At 52.9% G+C, this 20,958-nt stretch overlaps 1 protein-coding gene across 9 annotated transcripts in view; it reads left to right on the top strand.

Annotated features, from left to right (window-relative positions):
- unc-13 (protein unc13 homolog) overlaps window positions 1-17,168 on the top strand; it is a 115,111-nt gene extending 97,943 nt beyond the window's left edge. For 3 of the 9 annotated variants that reach the window (XM_019840452.2, XM_025306596.1, XM_025306597.1), the window contains 12 exons: window positions 7,693-7,834; window positions 9,512-9,958; window positions 10,312-10,462; window positions 11,737-12,471; window positions 12,588-12,809; window positions 12,906-13,358; window positions 13,464-13,595; window positions 13,870-14,095; window positions 14,380-14,529; window positions 16,297-16,401; window positions 16,528-16,690; window positions 16,807-17,168. In XM_019840452.2, coding sequence (XP_019696011.2) covers window positions 7,693-7,834; window positions 9,512-9,958; window positions 10,312-10,462; window positions 11,737-12,471; window positions 12,588-12,809; window positions 12,906-13,358; window positions 13,464-13,595; window positions 13,870-14,095; window positions 14,380-14,529; window positions 16,297-16,401; window positions 16,528-16,690; window positions 16,807-17,104 — 3,224 coding nt within the window. In that variant the 3' untranslated portion in view covers window positions 17,105-17,168. The remainder of the gene's footprint in view (window positions 1-7,692; window positions 7,835-9,511; window positions 9,959-10,311; window positions 10,463-11,736; window positions 12,472-12,587; window positions 12,810-12,905; window positions 13,359-13,463; window positions 13,596-13,869; window positions 14,096-14,379; window positions 14,530-16,296; window positions 16,402-16,527; window positions 16,691-16,806) is intronic. The other 6 variants (XM_025306601.1, XM_025306598.1, XM_025306600.1 and 3 more) reach the window with 4 other exon arrangements.
- Window positions 17,169-20,958: the final 3,790 nt, after the last annotated feature.

A 20,958-nucleotide genomic window follows, 5' to 3' on the forward strand; every position in this document is an offset into this window, starting at 1 on the left:
AATCGCGAATCCTGAATAGCGGCGAAGAGCGAGAAATAGCGCGGACGGAGCGGAAGGAACGGAGAGCTCTCTCACGGAGGAGGAGCCGCGGGAAATTGGTCGTGCGAACTTCATCTCGCGGATAACGCGAGATAATAAAGGCAGTCGAACGCACATCGGCAGAGAGAGACGCTTCATTACGAACGATCAGTGGGGAAACGGCGGAGATAAGGACGGCGCGATATTCCGCGTACGCGCGCGCGGAGCGTATTACGTATTTTACGAGCGCGAAAAAGTCGATAAGCAGTGAGCACTGCGACCGCGACTGCAAGCCGCGCGCGCGGCGAAATTTTTTCGCCTCTCAAAAGCCGGCGCTCCCGCGTAGCCCGTCGCTAACAGCGGAAGTAGCGCGCAAAAAGAGAAAAGGGGTCGAAGGTATGAAAAAGAGAGGTTACGGTTGTCCCGGCGAAACGGAGATAAGTAAATAGGACGCGGGCTGCGTCCTATGAAGAACAAAAAGGAAGAAGGGAAACGGGAAAAGGGTGGAAAGAGCCGGGAAGAAAATCGGCGCAATGGTCCGCTTTGAACAGTCACCCCTCTCCCTCTCCCTCTCTCTCTCTCTCTCTCTCTCTCTCTCTTTCTTTTTAATAAAAAGATTATCCATTTATTAAAAATGCAGACGCAGTGAGTGCTTTAAATTGGGACTCGACGTATCTCTATGGCGATCTCTTAGACGATGTTGCTACGGACCGGCCGTAGTTCCTGGATATCTCGTGGAACTTCCCCGTCGGATACCGAAAGCCGTCGCGCTGGCTCGCATAATCCCAAATGTAAATGTTCGGAATTTAATTCTCACTGAGCAAGAGTCCCATTTATTTTGACGCTCATCGTTTAAATCGTTACATCGTTTCACAGTCGTCACACAGTCGCCGGTTTCGTTTCTTTTCCTCTAGAAAAATGTGTGGTTTTAGTTATCCGTATAATTTTACCTCTCTTGCCGCTCAGAGCTCTTGGAGGATTAACTCTCGAATGATAAACGGACTTATCTGTCTATCTATCTCTCCCTCTCTACTTCCGACCTTTTTATTTCATCCGTCCCAATTTCCCTCCCCTGCGCGTCGCACACAGAGCCGGGCTTTGGATAATTGGCGAAGAGGCGGAAGTGGAAGCGAAGGAAAAGCGAGACAATTTCTCGGTTTCAAGCTCTAACGATGAGAGAGATAACTCGGCGCCGCGAGAGATCGCCGCGGTGCGTCGTCTTAGCCGCTCTATTCAGCCGGTCGATCAGTCGACCGTTGCGCCGGCCTTTGTGCGACTCGCCGTTTCGATAAAGAACGATATCGACGGGGATGAAAGGAACGGCCGTGTATCGACCCGCGACGAAGCGTCTCGCGTATTACAATACACACGTGTTGCCCGCGGCTCTTTTCCGCAACGACAAGGGGTCGTGCCGACGCGGTCCGGGCTGTTAAAGCGAGCGAATGTCGAAGTTCAAACACGAGTAGCACACACGGAACGCTCTTGCTCGCTCGGGTCGTTCAATCTCGCGCGCGCTCGTCAAATCCTATTTTTAATTTCTCCGCGTTTTCCACGTGCGACTTGCGCTAACGAGGGGGGGGGGGGGGAGTCCGATCGCGCGTTGCAACGGCCCGGAGCGACGTTAAGGGTTGCGGAGATCGAAGGAAATGAGGGTGGCGAATGAAGGCGTTCGGGAAGAGGGTTGTCCGACCAGAGAGGGAGAAAGAGAGAGAGAGAGAGAGAGAGAGAGAGGCGGGACGGTAACAGTCGGCGCCGCTTCCTCTTCCGCCCCAGTAATCAAATCTCTTGACTCGCCTGCGGATTAAAATAGCTGCGATCCGATGATTCGAGCCGAGCGGATCGCGCCCGGACCCGAGGAGATCGCCCCGGATGGATGGATGGACGGAGGGAGGGAGGGAGGGAGGGAGGGGGTCATACGTTATTCGTAGTCCCGTTGGAGGAAGTATCCCTTTGACGACCGGAATGCCCCCTTTGAGTGCACGGAAGGCGATGAAAAGAGCGCGTAATCGGTAGCCGCTATCTCTCCATCGCCGCAGTGTGATTAGTGAAAAATAAATGTGCCCGCGCGTGACTGCGAACCTCCGCTCAAATTAAGCTCTCCGTATGTGCTCGTGTGCGTGTCAGAGCGTGCGAGCGCGGAATCGATACGCGGAGCCGATAGCGATCAACCTCGTAACGCACACGCAAACGGGAAATTATACGCTCGATACCGGTGATAATTGCGATACACGTCAGACGCATCGCGGTCACTCGCGGCGCGTGCAACGTAACCCGGACGGCGTATCCTCTCGTCGCGTTTTATTTCTTGCTCCAGTTTCGCCCTCTCTTTTCCTCTCCTGTTTTCTTTGCTTCAACGCAACGTAACGCGCGACGTGTTTATGAGGCGTGCACGTGCTACGCTTGTGATATTGCGCGACGTCTCGGCTGCCGCCGTTTGAGAATTAAATTCGCGAGAGGTGACGAGTTTTATAATAATAATAATAATAATAATGTTGATGATGATAACAATGGGTCACATAGAACGCGCAACGACATGAAACATACGCGGCGCGTGCATGCATTCGTAACTACTCGCACTCATTCACGCTCTCTCTCTCTCTCTCTCTCTTTCTCTCTTTCTCTCCCTCCCACCCCTTTCTCGTATAAATTATGTCATTTAATGGCGGAGGGAATTTCAGCGAAGCGCTGTCGATAAATCCGCTTATACCTCACAATGGATTTATTATATACGCGAATTGACGCGTTTCCCTCGCGCGCGCGCGCGTGGCGTATCTTAAATGCATCGCGCGGCCGATAGCGCGTAATTTTCGCTCGCCATATCTCCGCGTCGCTAATTGTGAAATTAATGAAGTGCAGCGCGCCGCGATTTACGTCAAACCGGTGGAGTGCGATTACACACGATTATATCGCACACACGCACATACATATAACGCGTGTCTCAACGCGTCTCGTCCGCGAATTACAACACAACATACCGAGAGACACACACACACACACACACCCATACAGACACACTCACACGGATAAGCGCCTCTGCGACTCTCGACATCTCACCAAGTGGATTGTGGCGATGACTTGATGATTAATGAGATTAGGTATGAAATCGACATTCGTCGACGGCAGGAAGCACCGGCGATCGTCCCACTGCAATCGGCGGTGCGAGTCAAAAGAGTTAGTAGCATGGGCATGTGTGTCTGTCCGTCAATCCCAATCGCAGCACGTTAACTCTCTATATATATCTCTATATAATATTATATACATATATATTATACATAAGACCATTTTATATAAATCCACATATCCATTTACTCCGAATACTCTCTCCCTCTTTATATTTCTACGTTCACATGTCTATATGTATGCGTCCATGTGTGTGTATTTTTCATACTTACAACACACACACACACACACACACACACACACAATATATGCGTGTTGTCAGGGCGCGGGAGCTCGCGAGGCTTCACGGTGAGCTTTCGTAGCAGAAGCGGGTCGAAGAGGGGATCGTCGAGATCGTCGCCGAGACGTCAATTGGCGGGCCAAACGCGTCGGCCGTCAATTGCTTTGATGACTACGCCGTATGGCCGAGTGGGGATTTCGTTTGTCGCTTATCGCGCGCGCGCGAATACATGGAGAAACAAAGGTTCGGGAACGATCTCCGAAAGGACGTTGTCACCGTGAAGCCGGAATCGCGAATCGCAATCTCGCGCGCTCCGCGCATCGTCACGGTATTATACATATACGCGACTCACACACGGAAAAAAGCATTCTGTCGGTGTAACCGGCAATTTTCCGCCGCCCGGGGATCAAAGGAAAATCCCGCCGGTCGCAGGGCGGGGGAAGGAACCTCCGCAGGAGGTCTCTCTCCGCTCAGCCAATCGCTCACTTGTTGTTGTCTCGGTCGAGTTTGAACGCAACTGAATATATACTCAGACGAGTGTGATGTATTTTATGCTCTCGCCGAATGGAGAAATGGAGAATTTGTTTCCGGCCAATTTCAGTTTGCTCCTCTCTCGCTAAGGAAGTTAACTGGGATGTTTACGAAACGTCGGGAGTAAATCCATGATGGAAACCGTACCGAGTGGCGTTGCGACCGATGTTTACGAGCATTCGGTAACAGGGGGGGGGGGGAGATTTCGTCTGGTCTCTCCGTGCTCGGTTACACTGACGGAGATGGATTTTTTCCCGTGCACGCCGAGCTTCTGCACGCTTTCCTCAGGTGGCTGTCACCAGGTGGATATACGCCGTGTAAATGCGTATCGTGTATGTGTGTGTGTGTGTGTGTGTGTCCGGCCGATGGATGTTGAGCCTCTGCATGCATCCGCGCGTGAAAGACGCGCATAACTCTCACTCTCGCAACTCCAAACGCCACGACGTTCGTGATTCGTGTGTGACCCGCGAAGAGTCGCGCGCGAACAACACAACACCCGCCGCCGCATCCTCGCCGCATCGCGAGAAACAATCCGTTAGCAACAACTCGTTCGACTCGGCCGATTGTCAGCGACGTGGATAGTTTCCGATGGTTCTGTGATCTCTGAGAAAAAAACAGTTGTCTAGAAAGGACTATATATTCACATTTATTTAGTGTCCCTTTCGTCTTTTTTTATCAATTTTAGTTTTTAACTCATTAGATTCTGAGAGTAACGGAATATACTGGAAAATGAAGCGCAAAATCTTCTGATTAAGAATTTTAATTGAGAAACTTGCCGTTTATTCTGTCTGTTTAGAAATGTCAGCGTATCAGACATCGCTCTGGCTTTGACAATTCGTCGTCGCTCCAAAGTAGATTTATGCGTTCCACTTCAAGCGAAGGAGATAACTTTATTAATCGCCGATCGGATGATTTGAGATATTTCGCCGCAAATTGTCGCGATCGCTTGAATAATGAAAGTGTGCGGGGAGGAGGAAGACTGTTGAAAACTATCGACAGTTTGAAATGAATTATCGATTGTTACCGGCGGTGTACATCATCGATAGCTCTCCGTCTTTAGCATTCATCCCGCGAGAGGCTCCTCCCGCCAGAAACGAAATAAAGTAGACTGTCTTGATTGCGCGGCGAGGGAGTTTTGCGGACCGGACGCGAACCGCGCTATTTAATATAAGAGGAGGGAAAAAAAAAAGAAAGTACACACGTACAACGGAGAGAAGCCGAGAACGTCGACTTCTCAATCTCCCGAATACTTGCTGTTGGCAAAAGCCCCGCGGGGAACTCGCCGAGTTTCCGAGTTGGCTGTTTTTTAATTAAATTGCCGCATAAAGCGGCCTCTCATATTTATTCATTCGACCAACACGCGCACGTGCAAATAGGTGAATATGAAACGCCCCGGTGAAAAGTTCCTTCTAGATAGCCGGCTGACCGCGACGGTCCATAAACCATCCGTCGTCGTCGTCGGACGAATCATCGTATCGTCGGTGTGACGAGACTGTGGCGGACTACGCGTTGCGATCGACACGCATGGCGTTTCGCGCGTCGTATCGCCGCGCGCGGGGCGAATCTACATTTCTATCGGTCCGCTTTTCAAAGCTCCCCGCGACTGTATCAGATCGCGCGCGAGCGATCAATTACATCATCGCGACTTTTATCCCGCCAGCTGCGGCGAAGCACCGTCGTCGGCACTCTTTCCGTCCTCGATACGCGCGACGCTGATCGTCGCAGAACCCGCGGTCGTAAGCGGGCGGATTAACGGCGAATGCGTATAAAATACGCAAACGTCATCGAATCGGAATCCCGGACGGGGCAGTAAAATTTTATCGCTTCTCTCGCGGTGAGACACGCTCTCTCGCTGCACGTGTCGCTGCGGTCGATCGTCCCCGTCACTCGAGTCCAAGTGAATCGTCGCAAGAGATGGATAGGGGGGGGGTGGGGGGGGTGATACGGCGGACCCGCGGAATAGTTCGTAATCCCCGGCTCGTTTATCGGTCCGTTGCTTCTTTTGAGCAACGGGAGCGAGTTCCGCCATTCTCTCGGAAGCTTCTCTCAGTGGCTGCGAATCGCGAATTTGAGATGTCTCTCTCTCTCTCTCTCTCTCTCTCTGTCGCTCTTTTTCGTCGCGTTTACTTTACGTGTCTCCGTCGGGCCTTTGACGCTTTTTCGCCGCGGGTCCGCTCGCTGCGATGGCAACGACTCGCGAAAGACGAGACGCGGGAATTATTCGGCGAACGCGCACACGTTCGTCGTTGGTCGCGTTGGCACGTCCGCCAATGGAAATGAATGAAAATTTACGGCGCCGCACAGTGGGGCCGGATAACATTCTTTGATTGAAAATTCTCTAGGGACCTGAATCTATCCAACCGATCGTCGATACACCGATGGATGAGGTTTGATCCTGAATACATTCCGAAGAGATCTGTCTTGCCAAGATTGAGAGAAAAGTTCTTTTCTCGAATTACTAGCCCGAAAAGAGGAAGAATTATCGTTAAACACGAGAAACACTTGTGAAATATTCATTATTCGACACTTACTTCTATCTAATAGCGTATTCAGCGGATTGAAACTATGAAACCAATCAACCGACACCTCGAGATTTATCGATCTCGAAGCGGAAACCAATTAACCAAAAACTCATGTGCCCAAAATACAAAAACATCAAATATAGACCTTGTTAATACCGCAAAACCCAGGGATTTTGAGCCCATCAATCTAGGAATCTACCAATCCGAGAACTTTTTAGCTCGTGGCATGCACGAAGCCGTATATATTGTTGCGCGTGTCCGTCTCGCGCGTACCGAGTTCACGAAATGAACCAATACAGGAAAGGAAGAACTCTGCTTTACTCGCGATACGTACGGACTCTCGAAAATCCTCTCGTCTTAACAATATCAAGAAGAAACGTTTAAGTCACGTCTGCTCCCGGCGACGACTCTCGTGACAGGCTCTCTGCCGCTGTTGTTTCTCAACAAATTCCCAAGTCGTCCAGACAAACATCCTTCAACATGCCTAAGGCTCGCGGACAACGGACGCTGCCGTGCTCCTCGTGGCTCGTACACAATAATATTAAGAGCCCGAAATAGTCCTGGAACCCAATTTAGCCGTAGCTCGAGAACCTAACGACACTCGACTCGCTGAATATTCAGCTGTAAACCATTAAGTTCGAGCCTCGAAACTTCTCAGACAGAAATCCTAAACCCATGGAACCCTGAAGCGATAATTTTAAATCAAAATTTCGGCTGGACAGATCTCTTTGGAATTCATTCAAGATCAACCTCCGATCCACCGGTGTCGATGATCGCTTGGAAATTCAGGTCTCTAGAGAATTTTCAACCCTGAGAAAATGTCATCTGGTGCCCCGCCCCCCCTCCCCCTCTCCATTGCACCGGCGTGTTTCCGCGGCACGGCGGTGTGCCGCGCGAGCAGATGTTCCGCCGCGCCGGACGCTCGATTTTGTCAGCCTCATTATAGCGGCGAAGCCGCTCAACCATCGCGTTCTTGGACGGCAGCCAGCTGGCGAGACTCGGCGAAGTTAACGTTTACGATTTCGACGGTATTGTCTCTCTCTCGTGGCAGTCGCGCTGGATGGATATCGCGAGGCGTCGGGAATTCACGGTTTCGCGGGACGGGAAGTCGCGGGACTCCCTCGAGTATGTACGCTCCGTCGTGCGTTCCGGCCGACAGGCAGTCGTCGGGTCTTGACGAGCACTCCCGGTGGTCTAATATTGTTCTTCCACCGTGCTTAGTGATCAGCGCCCAAGGATTGATCGCCAAAGATAAGAGCGGCACGTCCGATCCCTACGTGACGGTTCAAGTCGGTAAAGTAAAGAAGCGCACGAGGACCATGCCGCGGGAGCTGAATCCGGTGTGGCACGAGAAGTTCTACTTGTAAGTAATGCCGACTATTCGGTGAGTGACTTATCCGCGATGCCCGCGGAATGCGTAATTTCACGTCGTCACTTCGATCCCGTTAGCGAATTGCCCGCCGCTCGCTCGCACGCGAGCGACGACGTGTCGCCGATTTCACGATGATGATCCTTTGCGGACGAATGCCGCCGCCGAACGTCGCTGCGGCGCGGCGAGCAACTGAAGCGTCGTCTACAATGGCAGTAAGCAGTAAGAAGTAAGCGTAAGCGGTAAGAAATAAAGCGATCACAGTCGATTGTGACAAAAATAATCAACTGTGGTTGGTCCGTTTCTTACTGCTCACTTCTTACTTCTCACTGCTCACTGCCATTGTAGACGACGCTTGAGAGACACCAATGAGAAGATCAATGTATAATCTGCTGTCGGAAAACATGCTCGACTTGCCGGAATCAGAATCGAGAGAGTTCTCTCGTCCGCAAAGGGTCTTGCCGCTTACAAGTAAACCTCGGGGAACGTCAGACGCCGATTTGTTTCCAATTCTTTATAGTTATTTTTAATGTCAAAATATAAAGAAATCTGTTATCATTTTTAGCTTGAATAAATTTTTCTCAATTTTTTCGAAATTTCTCAAGTCTTGTGTTCATTCTTTTTCTGCTCATTTCTTGTTCATTTTTTTACGTTAGACTTTGAGCGTTGAAATGTTTGCTTGTTTGCTGAGTGAACCGAAAGATTACCCAACGTCGAATGCGTAGCGTAAAACTGAACACTTTTTCAACAATGAGCGAGTCAGCCATATTAGATCCGCCATTTTGAATTTTACAAAATGGTTCTGATTCGTAATCGGCGACATGTGTGTGCAAGTTTCAACAAATCAGATATATATATTTTTTTAAGAAATATCGTTTTAAATATGTATAAAATAGCGTGCTTGTGCAAAACTTGAAAAATTTCGAAAAAATTGAGAAAATTAATTTAAGCTAAAAATGATAACAGATTTCTTCATGTTTTGACATACAAAATAACTATAAAACATTGGAAACAAATCGGCGTCTGACGTTCCCCGAGGTTTACTTGTTAGCAGCGACCGCGTGAGGCTGGAGGAGAGAGCTCCGCCGTTGGCGAAGAAGCTATACAGCTGTCGAGGTTGTGTCCTCGAAGTTTCCTCAAGTGACGTCCCGGTGAAGACGAAGATTTCGCTGAAGACGATAGTAAAAATACAGCCACCCTCTCGGAATCGCGAGGGCGAACGTTCCGTTCGCGCGTCGCAGAGTGGGGGGTCTTAATTTGCACCAATGAATGTTTCAGTCGGCTAAAGCGATTTTGTTTCGGTGAGACGGCGGGAAGCACGTCGGTTTCGCTCTTCCATTTCAGACGGAAATATTCGTATTGATTCACAAAGAGGCTCCGAGGGGGTGAGAATCGGGTAAAAAGGATCGGAGATATTTAATTCAGCGGGAGGGAAATCGCTGAATCGTATTAACGAATAGCCGAACTCGGTTGTCGCTTCGGTTTCTAATTGGATTTTCACTCGAGGAAATTTTGAGACTAATTAACGCGTATCTCTCTCTCTCTCTCTCCCTCCCTCTCTCTCTCTCTCTCTCTTTCTCTTCTCCTCTTTCCGGTGAAAGTGACGTTCTAGTTTCAAAGGCAACACGCGGTGACGGGTGACCGAAGTCAAGCGGGTTTCTCTCTTCGCAGCGAATGTCACAACTCATCCGACCGGATCAAGGTGCGGGTGTGGGACGAGGACAACGACCTGAAGTCGAAGCTGCGGCAGAAGCTGACGAGGGAGAGCGACGACTTCCTCGGGCAGACCATCATCGAGGTGCGGACTCTGAGCGGCGAGATGGATGTCTGGTACAACCTGGAGAAGCGGACGGACAAGAGCGCGGTGTCGGGCGCCATTCGGCTGCACATCAGCGTCGAGATCAAGGGCGAGGAGAAGGTGGCGCCTTACCACGTGCAATACACCTGCCTGCACGAGAACCTCTTCCACAGCCTGTGCGAGGAAAACGGCGGCATGGTGACCTTGCCGCAGGCGAAGGGCGACGACGCCTGGAAGGTCTACTTTGATCCACCCGGCGAGGAGCTCGTCGACGAGTTCGCGATGCGCTACGGCATCGAGAGCATCTACCAGGCGATGACGTGAGTGCACAGGGCAATCGCGTTCACCCTCCACCTCGTGGAAGCTCGCTTTCCTCGTCTCAGCCGGCGAGTAAGACAATTCTCCCGCCGTCGCCGTCGCCGTCGTGGCGGCGCGTGTTGAGACACGACGTGAAAAATCAGCGAGATCGTAATTCGAGTCCCCGAATCGGGGACTCGTTTGCCCGATATAAAAGAGCGAGACATCAAAGGGACGAGAAGAGATGAAGAGGGCGCGATGACCCGCTCGATATCATCGCTCGTCTCTCTCTTTCTCTCTCTCTCTCCTTAACACACGAGGCACCCCCTGTAATCACGACCCTCTACGCTGATTCGCTGTCATGTCTTCTCCGCAGGCACTTCCACTGCCTCTCAACCAAGTACCTGTGCCCAGGCGTTCCGGCCGTGATGTCGACCCTCCTGGCAAACATAAACGCGTACTACGCCCACACGACCGCGAGTCCGGCCGTGTCGGCCAGTGATAGATTCGCCGCCAGTAACTTCGGGGTGAGTGCCGGATGCCGGAGAGCTCGCGTCGCCCGCGCCGGCGGGTTGCAGAGAGCGAGTGAGGGATGAACCGGCGAGAGGAAAGCGGCGAGAAATACTCGCGCAATTTCCTGCCGACCGGCGCGCTATCCGTTATACGCGCGACTGTCCGCGCGTACTCTCTTTTTCTCTCTCTCTCTCTCTCTCTCTCTCTCTCTCTCTCGCCATATCCCGCAGATGAACACGCGCGCGCGAGCGTGTTGACTCGCCCCCCCCCCCCCGCCTCCTTCCGCCGCCGCGGCTATCAATTACGTCGCCGTGGCGCTCGCGAATAATAACGAATCAGCTGACGCGAATCTTCAAATAATCACTCGGCCAACTTTCGTGGGAACGGGAGGGGGGGGGAGGGGGGGATTAAACGGCGCGCGTTCCGGGCGAAGTCCGAATCGCGGGACTGGATAGGGGAATTTGTCCCGGAGAATAATGGCGCGAAACGACTGTTCGCAAACGAACAGCGACTTGGAGCCGAGACTCCCGGCGAGGAGTGCATTCTTTTCTCTCGCGTTAAGACGAAGAAATCTCCCCGCATTGCGAGTCCCCGCGAATTCGGGTCAAGAAGTCAAGTTCGCGCGTCGTGTGTGTTTATGGGCGCGCGTGTGCGCGTGTGAGTTTACCGCTGACCGCTTGGCCCGCAAACTTTCCGCCGAAGGAAGGCGGGGGTGGGTGGGGAGGAGGGGGGGCCGCTTGAACGCACGCTAGTTAATTAAGATTTTAATTAAGATTTTCTTCGACCGCGTTTTTCTCTCCCCGAGCCGTCGAGAGTCTGGATTCCAGCTGATTGGCAGCCGGCCGCGCGACTGCAATTTTCCCGCCGTCTCTCCGGGCGTATGGAAATTTTGTCAGCACGTTCCGCTGCGCCCTCGCGGCTCTCTTCTGTCACTTCGGGGACATGATAATACGCGGGTCGAAATCTCGCGGGACACTTAGATCCGCGGCTCTCTTAATCCCCCGGAGGCGGACGGCTGTGCGGCAAGGAGCGCGTGTGTCTTTCGTATCTCTGAATTATGCATGACACCGCCCGCGAGAATCGTCGCGACCAGTTCGATCATCCCGCTCGTCCGAGAGGACGAAACGCGGGCGGCTGCCGCTGTATCGGTTGAGAAGTTGCAACGTCGGGAAGCGACGTCGGCGAATTTCATGTCGACGTGAGGAAGGATATATATACTCGTATATCGTTGGTCTCGCGGGCGCTGAGACGCTGAAACTAAAGTGAAAACTCTCCGCTCCCGTTGTAGAAAGAAAAGTTCGTGAAACTGCTGGATCAGCTGCACAACTCCCTGAGGATCGACCTGTCGATGTACAGAAACAACTTCCCGGCCTCGAGCCAAGAGAAGCTGATGGACCTGAAGAGCACGGTGGACCTGCTGACGAGCATCACGTTCTTCCGCATGAAGGTGCAGGAGCTGTCGAGCCCGCCGCGCGCCAGCACCGTCGTGAAGGACTGCGTGAAAGCGTGCCTACGCTCGACGTATCAGTTCCTCTTCGAGAACTGCTACGACCTGTACAATCGGGAGTTCCAGGCCGACCCGAACGAGGTGAAGCGCGACTCGGACGATCACGGGCCGCGATTGGACTCGCTCGATTTCTGGCACAAGCTGATCGCCCTGATCGTCTCGGTGATCGAGGAGGACAAGAACAGCTATGCGCCCGTGTTGAATCAATTCCCTCAGGAGCTGAACATCGGTCAACTGTCGGCGGCCACGATGTGGTCCTTGTTCGCGGTGGACATGAAGTATGCCCTGGAGGAGCACGAGCAGCATAGACTGTGCAAGTCCTCGGCCTATATGAACCTGCACTTCAAGGTCAAGTGGCTGCACGCCAACTACGTGAAGGACGTGCCGCCTTACAAGGGCGCCGTGCCGGAATACCCAGCCTGGTTCGAGCCCTTCGTCATGCAGTGGCTCAACGAGAACGACGACGTGTCGTTAGAATATCTCCACGGTGCCTTTAGTAGAGATAAAAAGGAAGGCGTAAGTTTTTTTCTCCTGGCTTTGCTGCTTCTTCTCTCGCGAACATCGCGAGAATCGAGCTCCGCTCCCAGCTTTCTCTAATGCGTCGTCTTCGTCGACTCTCTCCCCTCTTGCAGTTCCAGAAGAGCAGCGAGCACGCGCTCTTCAGTGTCTCCGTCGTCGACGTCTTCACGCAGCTGACGCAGTGCTTCGACGTGGTGTCGAAGCTCGAGTGTCCAGACCCGGAGATCTGGAAGAGGTACATGAAGAGGTTCGCCAAGACCATCAGCAAGGTGCTGCTGGCATACGCGGACATAGTCAAGAAGGAGTTCCCGAGTCACCTGCAGGAGGAACGAATCGTACGTGCTCGACGATGAACCGAAAAGTCTACCGAGGAAGTCTCTGTGCTCGCCCGATAGCGCGGGAGCGCTTCATCGAGTCGCTTTATTTCGCAGGCGTGTATCCTGATGAACAACATCCAGCAACTTCGGGTGCAGCTGGAGAAGATGTTCGAGTCGATGGGCGGCGACAAGCTCGAGGCGGACGCGGCGAACATCCTGAAGGACCTGCAGCAACAGCTGAACGGCGCTCTGGACGACTTGGCGGTGCTGTTCGCGAACAGCCTCGAGCCACGAATAACCGGCTCCGTCAAGGAGGTGGGAGACGTCCTGTTGACCATCAAGGGCGGCGGACAGGTCCCGCTGACGCAGTCGGCGCAGAGAAACAACGTGGCTGCCGAAGCGGACGAGGTGCTGCGACCGCTCATGGTGCTGCTGGACGGCAGCCTGTCCGTGTACGCCGAGTCCTGCGAGAAGACGGTGTTGAAGAGGTTGCTGAAGGAACTGTGGAAGATAGTGATGAGGATCCTGGAGAAGACGGTTGTCTTGCCACCTATGACGGATAAGAGTGTACGTATTCCGTCTCCGAACGAATTGAGAATGTCCAGCGCCGTGACAGATCGCTCGGGCGCGTCATCGAGCGCGATTGCTGTAATTCTCTCGCTTCTCTCGTAGATGATGTTCAAGAATCTGACGGACAACGCCAAGAACCTCGCCGCGAACGCCAAGATAGAGGACATGTCGAAGCTGTTCAAGAATCACATGGCTGGCAAACCCGACGTGAAAAACGCTCTCAGCGGAGTCATGGTAATCGATCACAGCGTTTTGTTCCCTTCGCCCTGTTCTCCTCTCGCCCTCTTCTCCTCCTCCTCCGCATCATCCTGTCTGTTTCTTTCTCGCTTCTTGCAGTCGCGCGTTCTCTTACCTTTGCCATTGTACCTTTTTTGCGTTCGTTCGATAACCCTGAGAAGAAACTTCGCTTCCCGTCTATTGAAAATGATGATCTTACCGAAGAGAAACTCGACTCATCTCTCTCTTCAAAGAGCCGCTCTATTATAAGCTCTATTCTATGTCCTCGTAGGACATCTCCAAGGAAGTGGAGAAGAATCTTTCGCCGAAGCAGTGCGCGATCCTCGACGTCGCCCTCGACACGATCAAACAGTACTTCCACGCCGGCGGTAGCGGCCTGAAGAAGGCGTTCCTGGAGAAATCGCCTGAACTGCAGAGCCTCCGTTACGCGCTGAGCCTGTACACGCAGACGACGGACACCCTCATCAAGACCTTCGTTACCTCGCAAGTCAACCAAGGTACACACGTTGCTTTTCGCCCGTGTCACTTACGAATGTGTAGCGAGCGACGCTGTGTAACGACTATTATTTTTATATGCGTTTTGCCACGTCGCGCTACGTCGCGAGGAAGTAGCGGTCGCGATCGGGGAAGTAGTGGAAACCAGGAAACACGCACACAGACGCGCTAGTCGGCACACGACAATCTAAATTCTAACGATCACACATCACACGTCCGAGCGCGTCGCCGAAGCGTGTCGCTTTTTACACTTACGTACACGACGTAATGAAAATTGTCGGCACAGTGCCGCTGAACGACGCGTCAACGCTACGTCAGCGTCAGCGCTCGATGAGCAGCGAGAGAGGTGACGAAGGGGAAGGAGCCGAGGGTATGGAAAGCCTCGAGGAACCCCTTCGCCAGAGCAAGCCCTCTCTTCGTCGAGAGAGTCGACAAGGTACACCAAAGCGCCTTAGAAGGTCGCGACAAGTGTCGGGGGGGGGGGCGGGGGGGGCAACTACTTCTTAGGATGTAGTGAATTGATTGTTGCGTCGTCGCGTTCGAGACGTCTTTCGATGATGCGATTTCCTCCTCGCCGAGGACTTTCGTTCGACGCTTTTTATTATAATCGCTCTCTCTCTCTCTCTCTCTCTCTCTCTCTCTCTCTCTCTCTCTCTCCGCTCTCTCTCTCTCTCCTCTCTCTCTCTCTCTCTCTCTCTCTCTCTCTCTCTCTGTCTCTGTCTCTGTCTCTGTCTCTGTCTCTGTCTCTGTCTCTGTCTCTGTCTCTGTCTCTGTCTCTGTCTCTGTCTCTGTCTCTGTCTCTGTCTCTGTCTCTGTCTCTGTCTCTGTCTCTGTCTCTGTCTCTGTCTCTGTCTCTCTCTCTCTCTCTCTCTCTCTCTCTCTCTCTCTCTCTCTCTCTCTCCTCTCTCTCTCTCTCTCTCTCTCTCTCTCTCTCTCTCTCTCTCTCTCTCTCTCTCTCTCTCTCTCTCTCTCTCTCTCTCTCTCTGTCTCTTTTCTCTCTCCTATCTTTTAAATCTATTTATTTGCTTTTGCGGTCAATGGTCTAGTCAACGGTCATTGGTTCCTTCGGATTTATCAATTTATTTATCTATTTGCGTGTCTATTCTTCCCTCTGAAATTTACTAAATTTCGCAATAACATTCATTTGTAATTTCCCATAAATAGATAAGTGGTGTCACTATTTGTAACACAGTACAATACAGAGATACAATTACATTCGACGGCCTCGGCCTCGTTTCCGGTCGTATATCTGTGATCCGTTACGGCGTCGTCCTTCCGCCGCGAAGGTCACAATCTCCAAAGACGTCTCGACGATCGACAGCTGTGTTAGGAAGCTGTGCTACTGTTGATACTCTGCCGCTGCTGCTAACTGCCGCCGCCACTCTTGCCGCTACTACCGCGAACTTTACCGCGACCCGCAAAGACGCCTCTTTCGGTGTCTCTCACTTTCTGTCTTATGTTTTATTCTCTCAACACACACACACACACCACGCTTTGTTGAACACACGTAACGCAACGACACACATGACACAGCCGCGTGAAAGAGCCGCATTTTCAACATTCGATCACTGCGCTCCGCTGTAACCACCGCGACTGTTGTTCGCTACGCGACTTTCTCACAAGAGCGCGAGAAACTTCGCCGCAATGCCTAGCGCTGTGTATCACCTTGGTCTCTCACCTTGGAGGAACCACCTCGAAGATAACGCGGAGCGCTCCCGAGGAGAGGAGAGAATCGATTCGCCGATCGGTCGATCGATCGGCGGCTGCACCACGAGATCACTCGTACCATACGCACTGAACCGTCACTGCGATGGTCGCTAAGAGATTCCTCGGAGACACCTCGGTCAAGCTTGATTTGAGTTCGCAAACAGAGTTGGAGGATCCAGGCCTCTCGGCTGGCACGGCTGGCTCGACTGACACGTCGCGAGAACGAGAGATACCCCCGCGCGGAGACCAACCCTTCCCTGTCTCTCCGCAACGGTTACGCCGGCGGCGGGAGGATAATGCGACGCGCCTATTGTTATTGGAGCATGTATAATCTGCTCTAGAGATAGCGAGCGAGAAATAGATTCTTAGGCCTTAGCGTTCGGTCATAGCAGACCGGATAGAATCAGACGAGGTCCGCGTGTAGTGTCTCTAGATGCCAGTCTAGCTTCTCGACGTGTCGCGACGTGGCCGTAATCTCTGACTGCGACCCGTGCAGTTTCAGATACCGCCGGTTCGGACGAGGGCTCGGTGGGCGAGGTGAGCATCCAGGTGGATCTCTTCACGCATCCGGGCACCGGAGACCAGAAAGTCACCGTGAAAGGTACACGACTTTGCACTCCCGAGGAGTACATGTCGCTTCTTGTCCAAGTGCTTCTCGTCCGCAAAATTGAACTTCCGACTTTCGCTCGGATGACGATCTCACAACGACAATCCCGCTCGTTTTCAGTCGTGGCTGCGAACGACCTCAAGTGGCAGTTGGCGACAGGCATGTTCAGGCCGTACGTCGAGGTGAACCTGATCGGTCCACACCTCGCTGGCAAGAAGAGGAAGCAGTCGACGAAGTCGAAGAGCAACAACTGGTCGCCGCAGTTCAACGAGAGCTTCGACTTGTGAGTAGAGCTTGATCGATGAATACCGTCCGAGGCAACATTCTCCGCGATTTATCCTTTAAGAGTTGACGTACCTTGACGGAAACATCCGGCTATACGCTCTTTCTTGTCTTCAGCACGATCGGTAACGAGCAGCAGCAGCTGGACTTCCACGAGCTGCACATTTGCGTGAAGGATTACTGCTTCGCTCGGGAAGACAGGCTCGTCGGGGTCGCGGTGATGCAGCTCAAGGACATCGTCGATGAGGGCTCGTGCGCGTGCTGGCTGTCGCTCGGCAAGCGTATCCAGATGGACGAGACCGGCTGGACGATCCTGCGCATTCTCTCGCAGCGCAACAACGACGAGATCGCCAAGGAGTTTGTGAAGCTGAAGAGCGACATCAGGCAGGAGACGCCGCTGCCGAATCCCACTTGAGAAGATGCGACGCCGCGTTAAGCCGACGAGCGAAGCGATTCGAGTACTTCGAGCTTGGAAAGAGCCCGAAGGGGAGCAGGAGGCCGTCCAAAGGGGGTAGCGTTTGACCTTTGGTGCCACGAGAACGAGACCCTTCACGACTAATTCCGAAAGAGAGAAAGGGAGCGAGAGAGAGAGAGAGAGAGAGAGAGAGAGAGAGAGAGAGAGAGAGAGAGAGAGAAAGCGAGAAAGGGAGAGCAAGAGAGAGTGAATGTGAGTGAGAGAAAGCGAGCGACAGAGACACGCGAGCGAGCGAACGAGCGAGAGCGAGAGCGAGAGCGAGAACGAGAGAGCGAGAGCGAGAGAGAGAGCGAGAGAGAGAGAGAGAGAGAGAGAGAGAGAGAGAGAGAGAGTGAGTGTGTGTGTGTGTGTGTGAGAGAGAGGGGTACGTTAACACGCAATTGTACGCATCGCCTGACGAAAACGATCGCCCGAACCCTTCCGTTCGCCGCGACATATTACCGGAAGGTTCCTCGGTCACATCCTCCGCGGAGAGAGACAACGAGAGACTCGATGGTCTCACGGAACTTAAGACCCTCCGGCTTCCTTCACGCCGCAGAGTTCGGTCGAGCGTATTCCTCTCCCTTTTTTACACGAGTCACAGAGCTTTAGCCCCGTCCCTGGACAGCGACGATGCACCGGGAATCATCTTCCACGGATCTCGAGCTAAAACGACGAGCTACAATGAGGGTCAAGCCCGCGTGGCACGCGACGTTTGTCCGGTAACTACTACAATAAGAGAAGGGCGCGGCTCTCCCCCGCCGCCCTTTCGCGGAGCGGAAACTTAGCGGTAGACGAGGAAAGACGCGGAGCTCGACGCCCCGCGTGAGACGAGACGGGAGATACATCGGACTCTTCTTCGTGCGAGTGCCGCGAGCGAGAACGAGGAGATTGGTATACGAAGGAGGAAGGGAGAGAGAGAGAGAGAGAGAGAGAGAGAGAGAGAGAGAGAGAGAGAGAGAGAGAGAGAGAGAGAGAGAGAGTACACAAAAAGAGAAAGAGTGTGTGTCTCGACGAAGACGTGAAAACAGTGCTGCCAGTACGCAATACATTTGGTAATATTCGTAACGTAAGGTAGGACGAGATCACAACGGGGAGCTCGCATGGTGCTTCGGAAACGCGACGGACACTCTCGTGTCGCCGGGCCGGTCGCCGGAAGACTGACCTTCGAAGGGCGAAAGGAGAGGAAGGAGGCAGGAAGAAAATGAAGAAAAGGAGGAGGAACAAGAAAGAGACGTAGGAGCGCAGTCGAGCACACGGGAACGAGGCAAAACGCGAACGAGGAGGACCGCATAACGCACTCCACACACGTACACACATCTACACGCACAAACACACATACACTCGACACGATTATATAGAGAGAAACATACACACACACACACATTACATAGATACGAGCACACGAGAACACGACTTTTACGACACGACCGCGTTTCTAAGCCGTTTGTTCGGGAAGACGAGTTTACTGTAGATACGTGAAAAACGTTGTTGACGAAGAAGTTTTTTCTAATATACAGTTTAAATGTAGCATTGCGTACGACCAAACAGGCGCGCCCTGACCCGTCGCTCACGGCGCGCACTGTTAGTAATAAAAAGAAAAAAAGACACCTAGTAAGGCATTGTAATTGTAAAGTAACGTTCTTATTCGTAAGGATATCAGAGATCGTAAGAGTCTGACCGCCGCCGCCGCCGCCGCCGCTGCCGCCGCCGCCGCCGCCGCCGCCGCCGCCGCCGTCGCTGTTGCTGGCTGCTGCTGCTGCTGCTGCTGCTGCTGCTGCTGCTGTTGCTGCTGGTTGTTGCTTGTTGCGAACGATGCCGAGATCCGCCCGAAAGCTTCGAGAGCACCAAAGCGCGATACGGAAGCCACGATCCTTCTCCGCGTGCTCCACTTCCGCTCGGGGTGCGAACATCCGACGAGAACGGAACCGCGCGCGCGCGCGCGCGCGCGCGAGGCTCCTCTTTCTACGAACCGGCGAGCGCGCTAGCGACCTCGATCGATCTTCCAAAATTCGACTGTACGACTATCCTCGTGTGATCTCGCGCAATCATAGCTTCGATTCACTCTCTCCGTAGCGATCGCTGCTTCTTGTACGGCAACGCGTATCTCCAAAGCAGGACGACGACGTATCGAGACTGGACGTTGAAACTATTCATACTACCCGCTATTATACTGTTACTACTACTACTACTACTACTACTATTACTACTACTACTATGGCTGCTACCTACCGTCTATTAGCTTCATATCGCGTCTTGTACATCTTGCCTCGTACTACTTGTACATAGGGGACGTTCGTCCGTTCGTAGAAACGTGTCGCGTGCGTGAAACACCGCGCAAGCAGCTCGCCTCCGCGCGCGCGCGCGAGAGAGAAGAGAAATCGCCGGATACCGCGCCGGATAATCTCGCGTTCGATTTCTCGCGATCGCGATCACGAAGCTTCGGTCGGATCCCTCCGTGTGAGAAACGCAGGGAAGAGCACGTTGCACGCGACGTCGAATCCGATGAATTTCATCGTCCGGCCGGCGCGCACAGCCGCGCGGCCGGGCACGCAACTCCGGAGATTACGCTATTATATTCAAAAGTTTCTACTACGTAGTACGTCTAGATATACTTACGTATTGTGTATAGTGTCTAAACGCTGATGTAGCTGCGAGCGCGGGATTTTCGATCGGGAAAGAGAATACGGAGGGGAGAGAGAAAGGGCAGAAGAAACAGAAGGCTACTCAAGGAAGGAAGAGAGGAGAGAGAGAGAGAGAGAGAGAGAGAGAGAGAGAGAGAGAGAGAGAGAGAGAGAGAGAATGTCGGACCATCTCAGCCGCGGGTGCTTTTCCAAATTTGAATACGCCGGAGAAGGCCACCGCAAATCGAAGGATTCCGCGCAACGGTGTGTGCGCAACGGGCTCGGGCCTTCCCCGAGAGCGCTAGCTCGAAGAACTCGAAGAGATTAATCCCTCGACGTCGAGGAGGGCAGGACAAAGGGACTCGTCAGCCGTGTTAGAAGCCGAGTATAATTTGTACCAGTTTAGTAGACTTAGATTAATACTCTCGAGTTCTCTCGAGGGAGAAGCAACGGGACGGCGGCAACATCGTTGCGACGAATCCGTCAATTCGAGACAATACATCCTCCGCTAGTCAGGATACCTAGAGCCACGTTGTAGGATCTCACCTAGCGCCTCTCTCAAGTGCGGCGCCTCACGCGCGGGAACAGAGAGGTCCGGTGAAGCACCTGAGACGTCCGTCGTCGTCGTCGACGTTGACGCCGGGTCGACGCGAAGTAGGTAGACAAGCGAAGAAGAGAAGAAGAAGAAAAATCAGAGGGAGAATAACACGGGTCCGCGAGCTCGCCACCATCTTCATTTGTAAGAGTGTCTATTTTCTCCGCTGCCTAACTAAGTGCATACTGACATACAAGAAAAAGGGCTGGCGAATTCGGCAACTTAGACCGGCCTCGTCGACGGAACGCGGCACAACCTTCTCGATTAAACGATAACCTCCGCCGATCGCCTCCTCCCTCCTTTCTTCCCTCCCACCCACCCTCCCTCTGCCTCTGCCCACCGCAGCCGCCGATCGTCGACGGGGTCGGCCAGCAATTTTTCCTCCTACTCTCCGCTTCGATTAATATCTTGTAAGCTTAATGAAAATATCTCGTGTATTCTGTGATAATTATCCCTTAACGAACACACCACACCCTACAGTTTTACACGCACAAAGAGACACACACACACACACGTATACACGAACGCAGGGGGGCACAAGGTGGGAGAAAAATTCTACGGACGTGTACAATTGGAAGGCACGACTACGCGGTTAC

Source organism: Harpegnathos saltator, unplaced genomic scaffold (genome assembly GCF_003227715.2).
Source record: "Harpegnathos saltator strain DR-91 unplaced genomic scaffold, Hsal_v8.6 scaffold79, whole genome shotgun sequence".
NCBI classification, from domain to species: Eukaryota; Metazoa; Arthropoda; class Insecta; order Hymenoptera; family Formicidae; genus Harpegnathos; species Harpegnathos saltator.